The sequence below is a fragment of the Pteropus vampyrus genome, unplaced genomic scaffold (assembly GCF_000151845.1).
Source record: "Pteropus vampyrus isolate Shadow unplaced genomic scaffold, Pvam_2.0 Scaffold116, whole genome shotgun sequence".
In the NCBI taxonomy this organism is placed as follows: domain Eukaryota; kingdom Metazoa; phylum Chordata; class Mammalia; order Chiroptera; family Pteropodidae; genus Pteropus; species Pteropus vampyrus.
In genome coordinates, this window is record NW_011888897.1 from 225,196 (window position 1) to 243,006 (window position 17,811).

A 17,811-nucleotide genomic window follows, 5' to 3' on the forward strand; every position below is an offset into this window, starting at 1 on the left:
TCAGAATAATTTTTAAGTGTTATTTGCTCTTCAGTTTCAGAGCTTTTAACTACTTTAAATTTCTTCCTTTCTTATCAATTTTATCATATTTCCCTATTTTCAGTTACTGACCCAGACCTGATCCCTTGCCACATCTGACCAAGGCAGGAAATATGTCAAACACTGTTTCTTCATCTTTTCTAAATAAGTATTAATTGATGTTCTCAGCCTCTGTATATACTGATCTTGTACCAGTAACTTGATATACATTGATATGTTGGTGTGTTTCACTCCCAATGATTCTTTATCCTGAAATCCTGAGTCAGACACCCGCTTTGCTGCTGGCTATATCCAAACTGACTAAATTACAAACAAAGCACCAGTTGAAAAATAATAGCAATCGAGCAAAAGAAGAAAGATTTTATAGAGAGAGAGAGAGAGAGATTATATATATACGGAGAGAGAGAGAGAGAGAGTCAAATAATAGGAAAGATCAATGAAACCAACAGCTGGTTCTTTGAAAAGATAAACAAAATTGGAAAACCTTTAGTCAGACTCAGTAAGAAAAAAAGAGAAAGGGCCCAAATAAATAAAATCAGAAATGAAAGAGGGTGACAACCAACACCACAAAAATACAAGGATTATTAGGAAATACCACACATCTTGTCAGTATTCCCAACACACTGTCACTTTATCTCATTTCAGAAAAGCCCACAAGTGTCAAAAGATTTCACTTATAAACAAAGCACCACTTTACCATTTGAGCAAAGGAAAAAGTTGTTTCTTGGTTATTTTCTATGTAACAATATGTATTTTATTTTGACCAAAAAAAAAAGCAAACTGTCCTCACAAAAACACAGTATCTCAAAACTTGGGTCCCTCATTCCCAAGCAAAAAATATGTTCATTCACAACATGGAGATACAATGAAATTGCTTAATACATTCTGCAAAAATATAGTAGTTTCTATGGGGCTGCAGCCATGCACCTGTTAATAGACCTGGGGCTACTGTGAGTGGACAGGGTAAGAAGTAAGAAGTCAGCAAGATGAACTCAGTGTGGAGAAGATAAATGATGATCTAAGGACTACCAGGCACTTCAGAATCCACCTGTCATTCTGTTTGACTGCAGCAATCTTGTGAAAGTAATGATCTCTGCTTCGATTTTGCTTTCCAGTTATTCCATGAGTTCCCCTCATTGCCCAATTCTGACCAGACCTAAAGATGAAAAGGGATTCTGGGAAATATATTTCCCAGACTTAGTGATCTTGGTGCCAATTTGACCTCAGAAAATCCAGCACATTCCACATTTCTGTTGACATTATAGTATTGCCAGGCTTAAAGTTTAGCCATTCTGGTGGGTATAGTTGTACTTCACTATATTTTTATGTTAAATTCTTTTCTGGCCAATAATGATGCTGCACAACCTTTTTATGTTTTTGGCTATTCGAATATCCTTTTTCATGAAGTACTTCTTAAGTCTTTCCGCCCATTTTTTAATTAGAGTGTTTTTTTAATTATTGATTTGTATTGAGTTAATTATAAGCCCTGTATAAATATGGGCGTTTGTATATTATATTAATACAAACTCAGCAAATATATTTTTCAAGACAATGACTTGCATTTTCACTCTATTAATGGTGTTCTTAGTTATAATTAAGTCTAACTTTTCTACCTTTTTAAAATTTTTGTTGGTTAGTCCTGTTTAAGAAAAATTTGTCCACTATAAAGCCATAAAAATATCCTCTTATGTTTTATACAATTTTATATTTTGAACTTTTATGTTTGGTTTTAGTTTGAATTAATGTTTATGTATGGTATAAGGTAGATATTGTTTCTTTTTTCATAAAGATATCCAATTAATTCAACTGCATTTATTGAAAAGACCATCATTTTCTTCCTCTAATGGCAGTGACAACATTTTTTTTTTAATATAAATACAGTAACTGTATGCACATGAGTCTCTTTTTATTCTTGATCTGGTCCTGAGGATGTATATCTATGCTGGTATCAAGTCAAAGCTGTTTCATTATTGTGGCTTTAAAGTAAATTTTGATATTCAGTACTGTCATTTCTCCAAATATTCTTCTTTTTCAATATTGTCATAGCTATTCTAAATCCTATACATTTCTATGTTAATTTTAGAATTACCATGTCACTTTCCAAAAAAAAAGTTCTTCTGAAATGTTCATGGATTGTATTGAATCAATAGGTAAATATGACATCACAAAAATATAGTGTTCTAATCCAAGGATACGGTCATGTCTCTACTTACTAAGGTTTTCTTTAATTTTGTTAGCAACTTTTAAAGACTTGATTCCCCAGGAAACAGACTATGAAATCAAGATTAGCATGATGAAGGTGTACTAAGGAACACCCTTCATATTACCTAACTCATGAAAAAGAAGGAAGGAGGCAGGATTGGGCAAAAAAGGAAGTTGGGCTGTGATGCATTCTCGGTGAGGCTTCGATCAGTTACAGATGGAGGTCTGGAGCTGAAATAGACCTTTTGAGTTTCCCCCAGTTAGAGCAAGGCAGCCAGGCCTTTATACTCCCAAATCACTAATCATTGGATATGAGCTGCCATGGAAAGGGAGCATAATCTTGGGTGAATAAATTCTCTTCAATAAAAGCAAAGGCTCACACTTGACAGTTGCTTGTTGGCAGCTCTCTCAGTGACTGAGAGAATAGCCCTTCAGTCCGAAAGTGGAATCTGTGTATCACATTGAGATTCCACCACAATTCAACTTTTTCTCAGCCTAGATCCACTTCATGAAAATGAAGAGAGTCCCTGTTCATCACATCGTTCCCAAGCTGTGACTGCTGGATTTGTCTATTTACCATCAAAATAAGCAACGGATTATAAATGTGTACTCTAGAGTGACAACTGGATGCCAAATGTATTTCTTTGTTTGTCTCTATTGTTTAACAGCAGCCCTACCTTCTCCTGTTAATCAGTCATTTGCTCTTTCCAAGACTGTTTCATATAATAAGATGTTGTGCTGCCTGGTGGTTTTTTATTCTTTAGAGACCAGGTTCTCTAAACCCATGGAACTGAGTTACTCTGGAGAGAAAGCACTCATTTCTCAAGTTGGTCACTGGAAATGATGTTAGTAAACAGGGTCCCTCCTGCTTCTGCCCTTTGTTTACAGACCCATGTATTTTACAAACTGAGGACACAGCACCGTATAGAAGTTATTGATTTAAAACGTATGCTACATCTTGGAAGATACCATCATGTTGTCATAAACATTAACTCTGTGCTGGCTCTCCAATTGTGTTTTCAACCAGCCTTCAGTCCTTTCCATTGCTCTATCTGACCTCTAGCTTTATGTTGCTTCAGTTTGTGACATGACCAGTGGATTCCATGGTCAATCATCCACTCCCTTACCTCTATGCTGGAAAGTGTATCCCTTTGTCTGACATGATGTTTTGTAAGGTTTCATTCTAGTTGATCAAATATTCTCTAAGTCCATGGATATCTGTTCCGGCTTAGGCCTTGTGGGTAGAACAAGCAATTTCATTTCCTCTCTCTTTTTTCTCCTCAAAATGTAAATCAATCTGTATCACTAGAATAAACCCCAAATGGTCATAATGTATTATCCTTTATATATTCCTAGAGCCAATTTTTTTCTATTCTTTATGAGGTTGATATTTACCTTGTTTATGTCTGGAAAAACAGAAAAAATTAGCTTCAGTTTTCAGTATTCCCACCCAAAACACTGAATTTGTATTCAACAGTGTCTTGACTTTATCAAAATGATATAGTATGACTTTTGATATGACTTTAGTTTTCTTTCACTCAGCAAATGAGGAAAAAGAAGAAAATCCAAAAATATAAATTATTAGAAGAGGCAGGAATTTAGTCTCACAGCATCTTTATTCCATTTATGTGGTTCACACGATGTGTATTCCCCAAAGTCGCCCTTACTTGCAGGATAACAGCAAAAGGAAAATAAGTGCACTAACTATATTTTTCCATCTGGTACTTCATTCATTAGCATACTCTCAATCTTCACTGGATTAGCTAACATCTCACATATAGAAAATTTTACTTCAGTGCAGTAAGTATAATAAACGCGTGATCCATATATATATCCACAATACATTTTGCTATTTAAGTCATCTATGTTTCCTGTAAACCTGAAAGAGAAAATGAAAAATTACATTTGGCAAGTCAAACATTTAAAACATAGTCACCCACACACAAATTACTTTTCTAACATATCATTGCTCCTAGGGTCTGTCTAAAATAAATTTTAATTATTATTGAGAATATCAAGAGTGTCCAGGTTACTCATATTTATTGGCCGATATGCAATGTCAATCACTGCCTTATTTTTCTCTGCCTTTCTCTCTTTCTTACATCTGGAATATTTACTGTTCCTTACTGTCAAACATAGCACATTCTTTCCCTAATACCTGATATGATTTAGAATGGTGCAATTCCATTAGGTTCTTAATCCAACTGGCTCAGTAATAAATCTTTGACACCGTCCTCCTCAAATGCCTTTCATAATCACCAAAATGAAGAATTAACTAATGTATGATATTTTAAGCTCGACATCATCTCCAAGCGACATATTGCTCTAGTCATTTTTTAGAGAGTTTACTCTGAAGTTCTGAATAATTATCAGCCCCTAATACAAAATTAGTGATCAGGGATTATGCATTAGGACAAATGTGTAAGTTGAAAATATTATCTCTTGGAAAAAATGTAGCACCAATACTTAGGTTAATACAAAATGATCATTAATCAATAAATAAGTTCAATTAAATTTTCAAAAGTGAAAATTTCTGTTTTAGGTAACATGATACAGATGTTATTTATCAGAGCCCTTTTCCAGAAACAAGCCCCCTAAAACAATGAGAATAAAAAACAAAAGAGAATCATGTATACATACACATATTATTATAAACTATATATGTATATGTTATATATACATATATTATTATATAATTTTTATTTCAGTATTATTTCTTGATGATTGGAAATATCTGTTTCCTTTCCTTTAACAATATAAAAAAACACATGGAAATTCTACTTTTTCAAAACAAAATTCCACCTATACTCTCTCCTGATACACCCTCTACCTTTACCTCTAATCCTTTACTCTAAATGAGATCTTTAAATGTATATATCCGTTTGTCCTCCATTTATACATTTCTCATCTCCCATTATGTCCTATCATTGCAAATTGCCAAAGACAGAGCTGCCTTGTCTTTCTGACCCATATTCTTACACCTACTATTTCTATCTAAAGGAAAAAGCAACCAAAACAAACCAAAACAACAACAACAACAAAAGAACAATGAAAGTGTTTATCTGATGTCTGGCCAATGTGTTGAATATGCAGAAATTTCCGGGTTCAGATTCAGTGTGGGAGCACCCCAACACCTTTGCCATGTGTTTACTCCTGCTTGATGTGTCCTCAACCAACATGTGTATGAATTCATGTGTTTGCAACAATATTCGACAGGTTAAGACTCTGGTTTCTTTCTTTAGTCTAATCCCGTCTCTTCTCAAATTTAAGGGATTATAAAATATAGATGAAATTTTAGCATTATTTTTATATGTCTTTTTTTCCTCATTATAAGCAGAACAAATAAAACATATGAATACACTTAAAATGGTATATTTATAAACACATTTTAAAATATAACACAACAAAATATTTTATATATACCATATGTGCACTATACTATGGCCAAGTTCATTTTATTCTCTTTACCAGAAAAGCTCTTCTACTCTATCTCTAAATTTTCCATTGAAAAACAGCCATTTCAAATATCAGTTATAACACAAATTTGAAAGCTAAAATTTATTTTTGGTTATTTTTACTGAAGCATTATCATATTCTATTCTTTTTATCTGTAGATTTTTAAAAATTAGTCTGATCATACAATTAATGGTTAAATAACAATGGGCAGAGTCAATCTTTCATTCATCTTTGAATCCCAGAATTTAGCATCATTTCATGTGCAACTGTTGGCTTCTATATTCTCTTAGATAAAAGCACTATTTAAAGAAATTCTCCATTATTTGGCTACTATAAGTTAGTGACTTGTCAAGATCATGAGAAGACATTTGTGGCAACTTTTTGTGATATTGGATACATTGAAGAAGCCTTATAGAAAAGAATTCTTTAGGAATACAATTTCAGTTGAAGCCAGTTTTAATTGTAATCTACAATGCTCCTGAAGAAAATGCTTTTACTTAGGCCAACTATAAAAATTCAATAAAACTAAAGACTTACCAGTCAGAGGAAATAATTGTCTCATCCAAATTGTATTCTGTGTACTTTTTTGCAGGAGATAATCCCAGCCAAATGTCATATAACTTTTGAGATGTTACAAATTCCTACAAGAAATAGAGATGGTTTGTTAAAATAATTGTCTCCATGTCTGTATATTACCTCACAACATAATTTCTCACAAATTACTCTCAAGGTAACATTTTTAACATTATACTATTACTTTTCGATGTCATTAAAGAAAATTGAGACAAAGTGTTCTTTTTTGTTTGTTTCGTTGGGTTTTTTACTACAAGATTTCCTCTAGTATTTATACATCAGTTACTGTCTCACATAAAGCAGAATCTACTGGTTCATGCATAACCTTAACTTAGGGTCAATGAAGTTCACGAATTTCAGGTTTCAAATATTGAGCAGTAAATATTCAGTCTGGGGACAAAGAGATGGTTAATTACTGTAAACACATGTTAATGAAAAAAGAAAGAGTAGGAGAGAAATGTAGCAAAGTCAGATTAGAGAAGTGATTATAGAACAGAATTTAAAACCAGTCCAGATTTTTGTAGCTATAGTAAGTTTTTTCCTTATATTCCAGGTATTTTTTGAGTAAATAACTATGAGTGGATCATTTGAGAAATGGATCAGATGAGGAAAAGCTATGGATTGATTTCTTTCTCTTCTAATAAAGGAGGACAAAGATGCTTAGAATTGGGAAGCTGAGACATTTGGGGAAATGATTTTTTTTTTTTTTTTTGCTTAAAATAAATATGTGATTACTGAGAGACCAGAAATGCTGAGTAAAAAGAAAAATATGGAGATACTATTTAGACATTAAAAAAAAAAAAAAGGAAATAAATACATAAATAAATCTTCCAGAGAACTCACTTTTTCTTGGACCTAGGAACTCAGTGCAGTATATCTGCTAGGCACTTGCTTTTGCCACCTCATTTAATTCTACTTTTTAATGTATATTTTATGCAAAGTTTCTTCTTTACTAGTATATGTTGGCTTTTTTTCTTAGTTAAAAAAAATGTAAAGTGACAGAAACAAAGAATCTCCTCCAATGTAGATTTTATGAAATTGGTAACCCTTGGGAGTAATTTCCAGATCTTCTGTTTTTAGATAAATGCTCAGAAATTGTGTTCTGAAAGTGAATCCTAAAGTTCCAGTTTGGAAATGCTCACAGACCTAAAAATTCTGGGTGCCCTGTATCTACTCACCAGCCCAGACTCAGAGATTCCACTAAAGCTAAGGTCCTAAGCTAAAGTTTTATAAATGCTACCTTAGCTGTGCTACCCTGAGATAAATGTACTAAGTCTCAGTCACCTCATACCACAACTAGAATAGGCCAGAATTATGTCTGGATTAATATGATGGGGAAAATGGCTTCCTTCCTCACAAACAGAGATCTACAAGACCTTACCAATATACTTTTGTTCTTAATCTTCAACAGGCTGGCATTGTAAGCAGAACATAGCAAGCCACTGTTTTGCCATGTGTCATAATTTTGAACTAGTGTATAACAGCGGTCCTTATGCCACATCCAGTTCTTTGGACAAGGTTTACATTTGTGCTCTGGAAGAAGAAAGTAGTTTTACTTGGTTGGTGTATGTTGATAATCTTCATTATTCTTATTATTCCCATTGTCCTCTATGTTAAATTAAACAAATTTATTTGTTTTTCTTCTATTTATGTCAAAGGTGAAGAGAATGAATCTGTGTTTCAGGCCCCTATAAACCACCACAATGTGTCCAAAACATAATTTAAACAACACGCTTCGAATTAAACGCTTGGATTCCAGTATATTTTCCTACCTCAGGAGCCCTGCATAATAATTTTCTTCTCTCCCTTTGTCATTTTTTTTGTATTACTACATGATGATAAAAGCTAATCACAGGAAAAATTGTGTCATGAGAATCAACCCAACAAACATACATCAATTCTGCTTTTTTCAGCTAGAGCATTTCTAGTTCTCTTACTTGTTGAATATTTGGAAGATTTTGCAAAAGCACAAAGAACATATTTTAGTTATAATAGTTATAAAAACTGTTAGTGATATTAAAAAGCTGATTCATCCTAATTCCAAGGGTCAGACCTAGCTTTATTCCTTTTCTCTTGATTCTCATTAAACACTCACTGAAATTGAGAAATGAGGTTATCTATAAAGAGATATTCTTTCCTCCCTATCTTCTATTGACCTCAGCACCCAAAATAACCTAGTGAATGTCAGATTAAATAAACTGTATATCATTTAATGTTTTATTAAGTAACTGTCATCTTCTGTAACTTGGGGGCCTAAGTTATTATTACTTTTTCTGTTTGTCTTCTAACTGCATAGAAATATTGAGTCTTTTGTCAACCACATTTAATTCTTTCCCCCAAGTAATGACTTCTGAAAGACTAATTCTCAAGTGACTTGTAGGTTTAGTTCATTGTCTAGCAAATAACTTAAAGAGGAAAATAGGATTACCTGGTTTTTTTCTATAGAGCTCATAACATAATTTTGTGGCTATTTCTTGCAGTGTGATAGAGAGATTCCTGATCTTCTTGGAACTATTCGTATTATCCATCAGTAGTAGAGAAACATTCTTCTGAAGTTCTTCTTTGAAATTATGCAGTTTTTTAATTTTTTCCATTTCTGTCTTTGAAGTTAAGTGAACTCCAGGTCAAAAAAAAAAAAAATGAAATGATAAAAAATATTTTAATCCCTCAATACAACCATCACCTTCTTTTTGCGGAAATAGTATTTAAGAATATTAAAGTTCTAAGGAAGCAGTCATTCAAAAGAGTGAGAGAAAGAGATTAATTACCATACTGTAAGGATCTAGTTATAAGCCCCCTTCGTGTTTATATATCACCTATAATCATTTCAAAGCTTCAATTCACAGTAAACTTTTTTATAAAACTCATACAATTCTAGGTGTTTTCCTTTTCAATCAAAACATGGGTAATACATACATATGCTTCCTAAGACTCCCAATCCAATCAGCTGCAGAAGGCACAGAAGAGTAAGAGCCAAGGTTCTTCGATGCCATACATGGGGAGGAGCAGGAGGTGCTGTGGAAAGCAAAATTAGCAAAGAGGCCTGGATATGATATACATTTTCATTTGAATCATTTAATCATTCATTCATTTCACTTTTTTTCCCCTTCGTAATATGTCCCCAGTAAAGTAATGTGCTTTGCTGGAAACTCAAGGATATTTTAAAATACCTTTTTAAAGAATATGTTAAGAATAGGTCGAAAATATTTTGTTCAAGGAGAAGCTGTTATTTAGTAGGTCGATTCACTAAACAAAGGCAAATATGGAGTTTAGAAAAGATAAAAGAGTAAACCAATCAATCTGAATACAACATATATTTTCTGTAAAAATTGGAGAAATTGAATAGCTGGCAGTTACAGAGAGGTCAATCTGTGTATTCCTTCCTCAAGTGGACAATTGTGAATGTCGAAGAAAATAATTTTAGCTATTTATGTTTTCCCCAGAAAATCATGACTGTGGGACATAAATGATAGGCAGTCTCCTTGTAATAAATATCTCTGGGTATTCTTTTGTCAGCCAGATCTTAGGCCAACTCTATCCTATTTCCTCCTTAGAATTTGTCATGTTTTTTAGTAACAAACTTCTGTTGAACGCTTTCTTTTTATTAAACAAATAAATCCCAAAATAGATAATTTCCTTATTAAAAAATAGGAATTATGAACTTTATATTATAAGTTATTTTACTTAAAAATAAAATCAGAAATGAAAGAAGAGATATTACAAGTGGTATCACAGAAATACAAAAGATCATAAGTCTACTACAAACAATTATATGCAAACAAATTGGACAATGTAGAAAAATGAATAAATTACTAGAAGCATAAAACCTACCAAGACTTAATTATAATTAAATAGAAAATATGAACAGACTGATTATTACTACGGAGATTGAGTGAATATTCAAAATATCTCCCAACAAACAAAAGTCCAAGATCAGACAACTTTACTGGTAAATCCTACCAAACATTCAAAGAATAAACACCAATCCTTCTCAAACTCTTCCAAAAAAATAGAAGAGGAGGAAACATTTACAAATTCATTTTAAGAGGCCAACATTACCCTGATACACAAACCCGACAAAGACACTAAAAGAAAAGAAAATTACAGGCCAATATTCCTGATGAACATAGATGCAAAAATATTCAATAAAATATTAGCAAACTAAATTCAGCAATACATTAAAAGGGTCATATACCACTATCAATTGGATCAATTCCAGGGATGCAAGAATGGTTCAACTTCTACACATCAGACAAAGTGACATACCACATAAACAAAATAAAAAATAAAAATCATATGATCACCTCAATCAATGAGGAAAAAGCATATTACAAAATTCAACATCGATTTATGATAAAAAAAAAAAAACTTCTCAATGAAGTGGGTATAGTGAGAATGTACCTCAGCCTAATATAAACCATATGTGACAAACTAATAGCTAATATCATACTCAATGGTGAAAAGCTGAAAGCTTTTTCTCTAAAATCAGGAAAAAGATTTTAAAGGCCACTCTCACCACTTTTATTCAACATAGTATTGGAAGTTCAACTTAACTGCTTCTGTTTTTTTAGTGAGTTGGATAAAAATCTCCAAAAGAAATAGGAGAAATATTAGGGTAGTATATGCTTGACTTAGTAGAAAATCAAATGAGATCCTTTAACATTATCTCTGTCTATCTTTCTGTCTCTTTGTCTGTCTCTGTCTCTCTCTTTTACACACACACACACACAAGCATTTCTTTATTATAAAAAACATACAAAACCATGACTTTCCTGGACAACATATGTTCCTTGTTCCATGGTTTCTTTTCACAGGGGGAAAAAAAAAAAACATTTTCCAATCCACGCATATAAAAATTCTATCCTATCTTAATTACCTTCAGTGTGATATTAAAACTAGAAAATTTGTAAAAGGCTGTGTTCAATACATTGACCAGTGCCTTAAAAAAAAGCTTTATAATCATTTTATATGGACAGTTTTGGTAAAAATGGGAGACTTAAGTAAAACTTCAAATGGAAATTCACTGTCAGTTCACTAATATCTAAGATTACAGGGCTTCTACTTTTATACTTCTACCACTTCCTGTACTTTACTTCTACCATCTTACAAAAAAACATCCATAGTTCAAAATCTTACCTTTTATCTCAACCTGGTCAAATTCCTGTATACTTTTTATCTTACTGGAGCAGTCCTGGAATTTTAGATCTGCATAAGTGACTTCGTCAGACATTGATGGCTATGAAAGGAAATAACTACAAAGGGGGGAAAAAAAAGAATGATGGTAAACAGAGTTGAATTTAAACAGGAGTGGATATTTCAGTTTATAAACTGAAGCTTAAACTTATAAGCTTAAACTTCTGTTTTGAAACTCACTGTACCAACCACCCATATGTCTGCAAATGAGCTGCTGGTCTACTGTGACCTCACGCAAGCACAGAGGGCTGTTGCAAGAGGGAGCATTCTTCCTCTTTCCTTTATTCTCATTTCTCTATATGTGACAATTCTAGAATAGTTTTTAAAATTGTGTTTGGATATGATAAGTATTATACAAGGGGAGACAAATTACTAGGGCAACATGATGCAGAAATAACAGAATTAATTGGAGAAAAACTTTCAAGCAGAGAAATAATAAAAAGTATACAACCCTCAAACAATTACTAGTCTATTGAAATGGCCTGGCACAGATGTTCTGCACATTTCATGGCAAAGATTGTGACAGAGGAGGTTTGCCTTAGCCAGGAGACTGCACATACACAGAGAACACTCCCAGAGAAAGGGAGAGTGCAAACTCCACCTTGCCACCTTGTTACATTGTATAGTTAGCTAAGAGGAACTAGGGAATACCTGATTTCTCTAGTAATAAGAAATAGATTAAGGAATCTGGGACCCAGCAACCATGCTAGGGGTTATGCATACAGATGGCCAAGGTTGGGATACCAAATGCCGCAGAAATAACTTTGCAGGAGAGCTAAGTTCAGCTTGCTGTTTTTCTGCAGACTGGCTCAATCAATTTGAGTCAGCTCTCAGCTAAGCTACTGAAAGGAGGGAGAAAATGAGTCAGCAGAGCTATGCAGGTTAAGTGTCTGATAAATCTGACGCAGCTTACTTAGGAGGCAGGAGTTTGTTCTTTTCTTGATCGAATACGCAAGGTGGAGATGAGGGTTGGGGAATAATTATTTTTGAGTAAGTTCTTTCTAATTTTCATTAGTAAACCGTACTTTGAAATTCTTATTGGTATTGCCACATATAAATACCATAAAATGGATAGCTGTTATTTATTTATTTATTTTTTAGCAAAGAGAATATGTAAAGATTTTTTAAAATATTTAATAAAAAAATTAAGTAAAATAATAGGTTCCTTTTACAAGAACAGCTAAGCACTGAAAAAAAGGGAGGAATCACATATGCAAACAAATGACAAATATGCACAGTCAAAATGAAGAAAACTTTAAAGTTCTTGAAAGAAAGAAGAAAATTAAAAATAAGAAAACATGCTTTTGGATTATAAGCATCAATATTATAAAGAAAAATTGCTTCTTCTAAATTTATCTAAATATTTAATGTCAACTTAATTAAAATACTAATAGATTTTTTTTAACCTGGTACATGAAAAAAGCTATTGAAATTTATCTAAACATATAACTGTGAACATATTGGCAGCAACATTTAAAGGAAAATATATGCAAAACATATAATGATTATCTCTTTCTAAGTACTTTATTAATTCTGGTTTCATCATTACAACTCTTTGAACTAGGTACTATTTTTATCACCTTTATTTTACAGATGGGGAAGTGTGCTATAAAGAGTTTAAGTCCTGATCCAACATCATACAGTTGATAAGTGGTAGAGTTGAAGCTCAACCAAGCTTCCTGGTTGCCTAGTTCAAATATATATCCACAGGCAATATACTTGCTATAGTGGGAATAGACTAGCCTTTCCAACCCTTGTATATAGATTTGTATGTAAAGAATGGAAACATTAACATTTTTCCCCCTTTTTAATTCTCCCCCACCCCCCACTACACTATGGAGCCACCCAAAAACATTAACATTTTAGAAGAAAATGCACATTGGTGGATTTATTTATTATTGTCTTTGAGTGGGAAAGACGTTTTGAAACAAGACAAGAAAAGCCATTTAAAAGATTAACACAATTGACAATATAAAAGTTAAATTCATTTATATGGCAAAATATAATAAAAATATCCATGGCAAACTGAATAAAGTTATATATATTTCATATATATCATAAAGGATGAAGAGCTAATCTTATAAATTTACAGAGAAATTTTACTAATCAATAGAAAAGAAATATTAATAAGAAAGTTGACATTGATACAATGTTTTTCTCTTTTTTGGAAGAAACTATTCTATAATAATTTAAAATTTATTTTTAGCAGAAGAACAAAGAGAGATGGGAGAGGAAGACTTTTACTTTTTATTTTATATCTTATGGTGCTCTTGTACATATGATTCTTCTCTCCTTCTTTCTTTCTCTCCTTCCTGCCTTTCTTTCTATCTCTACTTGCTAAATCGCTATATTCTAAAGAGAAAATATAAGCAGTTAAGAATACATTTAAAAGGTAATAGAAATATAAATAATCTAGTTAGTATCTCAGTTTCTAACATAGGATCTGAATAAATGTACATATTGAAAAAATAATGAATGAATTAAAGTTTCTCTTTGCTTTAGAGAAGGTAAGAGCTGCCCGTTATATAGCAGAGCCATGCTCTGTTATTTTGGTCTTTAATTACATTATGAAATGTTGTTTAATCAATTATTAGTATGGAATGAAGAGTATGCAATGAATTGGCAGAGACAACAAAGAAACTAAAAAGTCCTATTTCTAATGTGGTCATAATTGATGAAAATATTTAAATAACTAAAAGTTCATACCAATTTATTTTTGGTTTAGAGCTAGCCAGATATTTAGAAATATAGCTAAAAATCTATTTCCTCATGTATAAACTGAGAGCTGGGATGATTTAATGAGTTTCTTCCATGGTTTTATGTTAGTCTTGATTCTAGTCAAATACTGAGAGAAGACCTTTAAATATAATGAATTTTCCAATATTAAATGTTTTCCAATATTAAAGATAAATGGTAATTAAATTAACCAGTACCTGACTTACTTATATCTGTGTAGGTTATTATAAGAGAAACAAGGAAAATAAATAGAGATAAGTAAAGAGAAATTCACAGTGACAAAAATTCTGAGACATATACCTTCAGAGTCACATAATTAAAGAGTTGGGAGACAACAGTGCTGGTGATATATTCAGGTTCAAGAAAGAAACCCATAGTCAAGATTCAAAGAGAAGAACAAATATACACATTAAAAGGGGAGTTTGAAAAGAATAAAATAAAGAGATAATTTGCAAAATGTGGGTAAGCTCAAACAAACAAACCAACAAACAAAAACAAAAAACAAGAAGGAATAGCGAAACGTCCGGCATTAGCTGCTATTGGAAGCCATAACTACTACTAAGCCTGAGAGAGCAAGGCTGGTAGCAATTGACTGAAGCAGTAAAAGCCATAACTATGGAAGGCGGCCTCCCTGGAAGTACAGTCTTAGGTAGAAAAACTGCACTGCATATCTTACCAATGTAGGTAAGTAGTCCATCTTTGGATCTTCCTCTACTGTTTCTATTAGTCCAAACTTACCTACAGATTCAGGAAGGGGGTCCAGTAATATTGCATAAAGGAGTCAGCTATCTAGGGCTCTGCAAAGGGAATAGAATGGTGGAGAGTAGATCTGGAAAAACGAAAAGAATATCCAACATAGCTAATCTCCTTTTCCCTTTGAAAAAAATCCTATCAGCTACCAGAGCATCGTGGGTTAATATCAATTCAGTCATACTTCCAAAGAAACCTACATATATATTAGGAATTGTCTCACATGGTATAAAGGTTAAGAAGTCCCAGGATCTGCCATTTGTAAGTTGAAGAACCAGGAGAGCTGGTGGTATAATTCAGTCTGAGTCCTAAGGCCTAAGAGTTGGGTAGAGGGAGAAGTAGGAAGTAGGAGGATGTCAGTGGTTTAAATTTTTGCCTGAGTCTGAAAGCCTGAGAACCAAGAGCCCAATGTCCAAGTGGATGTTGTAGGAAAAGATGGGTGTCTCAGCTCAAGCAGAGAGAGAGAATTTGTTCTTTTTCTGCCTTTTTGTTCTCTGTAGGCCCTTAACTGATTGAATGATATCTGTATTCAATGGTGAGGGCAATCTTTACTCAGTCTACTGATTCGAATGCTAATCTCTTCTGGAGACACCCTGACAAACACACCCAGAACTAATGTTTGACCTATTGGAGTCTCTCAAGTTTTGTCCTCTCAGTTTTATGAATTTTGTCTAACTTTTATAATGATCTTTTTGTAATTTTCATGTAATACAAGCCACAAGTCTGTGGCTGGAACTAGAGATCTCCTTATTGTTCATTGTATAAAACCTACTAAGCATATATAAAAGTTAATGGTCAAATAATAAGTATATCCACACCAGTTTTTTTGGGACATTTACTAAGAGACTATATCACACATGCAGAAGTAATAGCAGTTGCTTAGCTGTCCTCTCACCTAACACACTCTGGAGCATGTGATATAATAATAATAATATCATCATAATATTATTAATAATGTTAATAATCCAGCATATCTGGATGTCAGACACCAAGTAGGAATTCCAATGCTGCACATGGTTGTTTTAAATTCATGACTAGGGAATCAACAGCTTCCCTGCTGGCATGATTAAGGGCCCGATTTTAAGCATTTTGATCACGACATTATAATATGGGAAAATCTTGCATCTTCTCTATTTTGATGACTCAGCATTTTCACCACAGACTGTAGGATGTGTCAGGACCTATCGCTTGTATCCAAATTGACTATTTGAGCACTCAACTGTAGCCAGTTACTTTGGAAACTTACAGGAGCTAACTGAGAAGCAAATTAGTATTGGATGAGTTGATTCTCTCCTGTCATTCTAGTCTTGACTCCAAGATGTGGCTGACATTTATCCCAATCCAGCTAAGCAAACACTTCAATGTATAAGGGCTGCATGGCTGGATCACTGGAGCAGACAGCCACTGGAGGGGAAGACACAGTTCCACACAGCATGTAGAAAGCTGGAAAGGATGTCAGTCTTGCTTTTACAACAACAAAGTAAAGCTGGATAATTTTCAAATTCATAACTTTTCTTAAACCCATCAGAGATCTGAGGTCACAGAGTAATCAACTAAACTGAGAACTAAGGAAAGACAGGCATCTGCAAGGAGAGACAGAACACAAAATCTCGCTTATCCGAGGAAAGGTAAATATTCAACTCAAATAAGCTGTTGTAAAGAATTCAGCTAAAATTTGTAATAGGTTGCTAAAGGCAGAGTGTGGGTTTTTGTGCGAGTGTGGAACTCCTTAGAGCCACTGACACAACAGTGAATCATACCCGTTTGAAGGCACTTTACAGACAGACCTCACAGGAGGCTTGAAAGTTTAAGAGCGAATTAGGAGACTAGACAGTTTCCTTATAATGAAGGCTTGGGGGAGGTGAACAACAACCATTGTACGAAAGACACAAAGTCCTACCAGGGAATTTCTCCCCTACAGAGCAAAAGAATGAAGCCACTGAGGGGCAAAGCAACAAACTCTCCCTCTCAGGCCAAAGACTCATTACAGCTGGAAGTGAAATAGAAATGTCTTCCTGGGGGAAAGACAGGAAAACTCTGTGACAGTATTTACACTGGCTTCTAGGAGTCCTCTGCTAAACCCAGCTCTACTTATTCTCAGTATTAAGGCCCAATTAATATTTTCCAAATGACTGAAAGGCAACAGAAAATTCACTGTGCTTATTTATGGAATAGCAAGTTGTTATGTCAGGTTCTGGCCTTCACAAGTCATAGAAAGTTTACTGAATGAAGCATAACCATAGCTACTGAGATTTTGATAAAGTCAGTTTTTAGTGAAAGAAACTTCATAGCACATACTTCTAAATCCAGGCTGCCACAACAAGTGGAATGAAATACAAAACAGAAGCCTATGTACTTATACATCAGAATGCTTGGTCTGGTAGTCACCATCTCTTCCTTTCCTTATTTCTCAAGGCCACTGAGATTTGGTGAGGAACCAAGTACCCACTAGCTTAGTGCAGCAGTCACTGGAAGTGAGACGGATCACGAGAATGATGGCAGGCGATCATTTCGAACCCAGACCATCTTCAGATCATAGTACACTAGACAGAACAGGCTCTGTTGGCCATTATCTTCCATATTCTTGGTTACTGTGCTTCAATGCAGTTGGATTCCAAATTTCATAAAATATAGCTATCAATAATACAAACTTTTTTTCATTTTCTACTTTGGGTCTAAAACATTCCATACTCATTCTGCAGTAACTCATCTCAAAAACCAATACTGGAAAAATCTGAGCAAATGGGGGAGAAAAGTCTAGGCATATGTCATGATTTAAAGGTTTAAAAAGAAGCACTACATGCTGAAGAATCAGAGGGAAACATTTTCTTATGAAACAGTTAATAAAATAAACAAGAGAAA

The 17,811-nt window shown here is 33.6% G+C and overlaps 1 protein-coding gene across 1 annotated transcript; it reads right to left on the minus strand.

Moving 5' to 3' along the window:
- Positions 1–3,849: 3,849 nt before the first annotated feature.
- CLEC12A (C-type lectin domain family 12 member A) lies at positions 3,850–11,621 on the minus strand. The gene is made up of 6 exons (XM_011365755.2): positions 11,407–11,621; positions 9,187–9,285; positions 8,699–8,887; positions 7,652–7,803; positions 6,235–6,338; positions 3,850–4,120 (listed from the first exon to the last, which is right to left on the minus strand). The coding sequence occupies exons 1-6, from the start codon at positions 11,498–11,500 to the stop codon at positions 3,946–3,948; spliced, it is 813 nt and encodes a 270-aa protein (XP_011364057.1). The 5' UTR covers positions 11,501–11,621; the 3' UTR covers positions 3,850–3,945.
- Between the last annotated feature and the right edge of the window lie 6,190 nt (positions 11,622–17,811).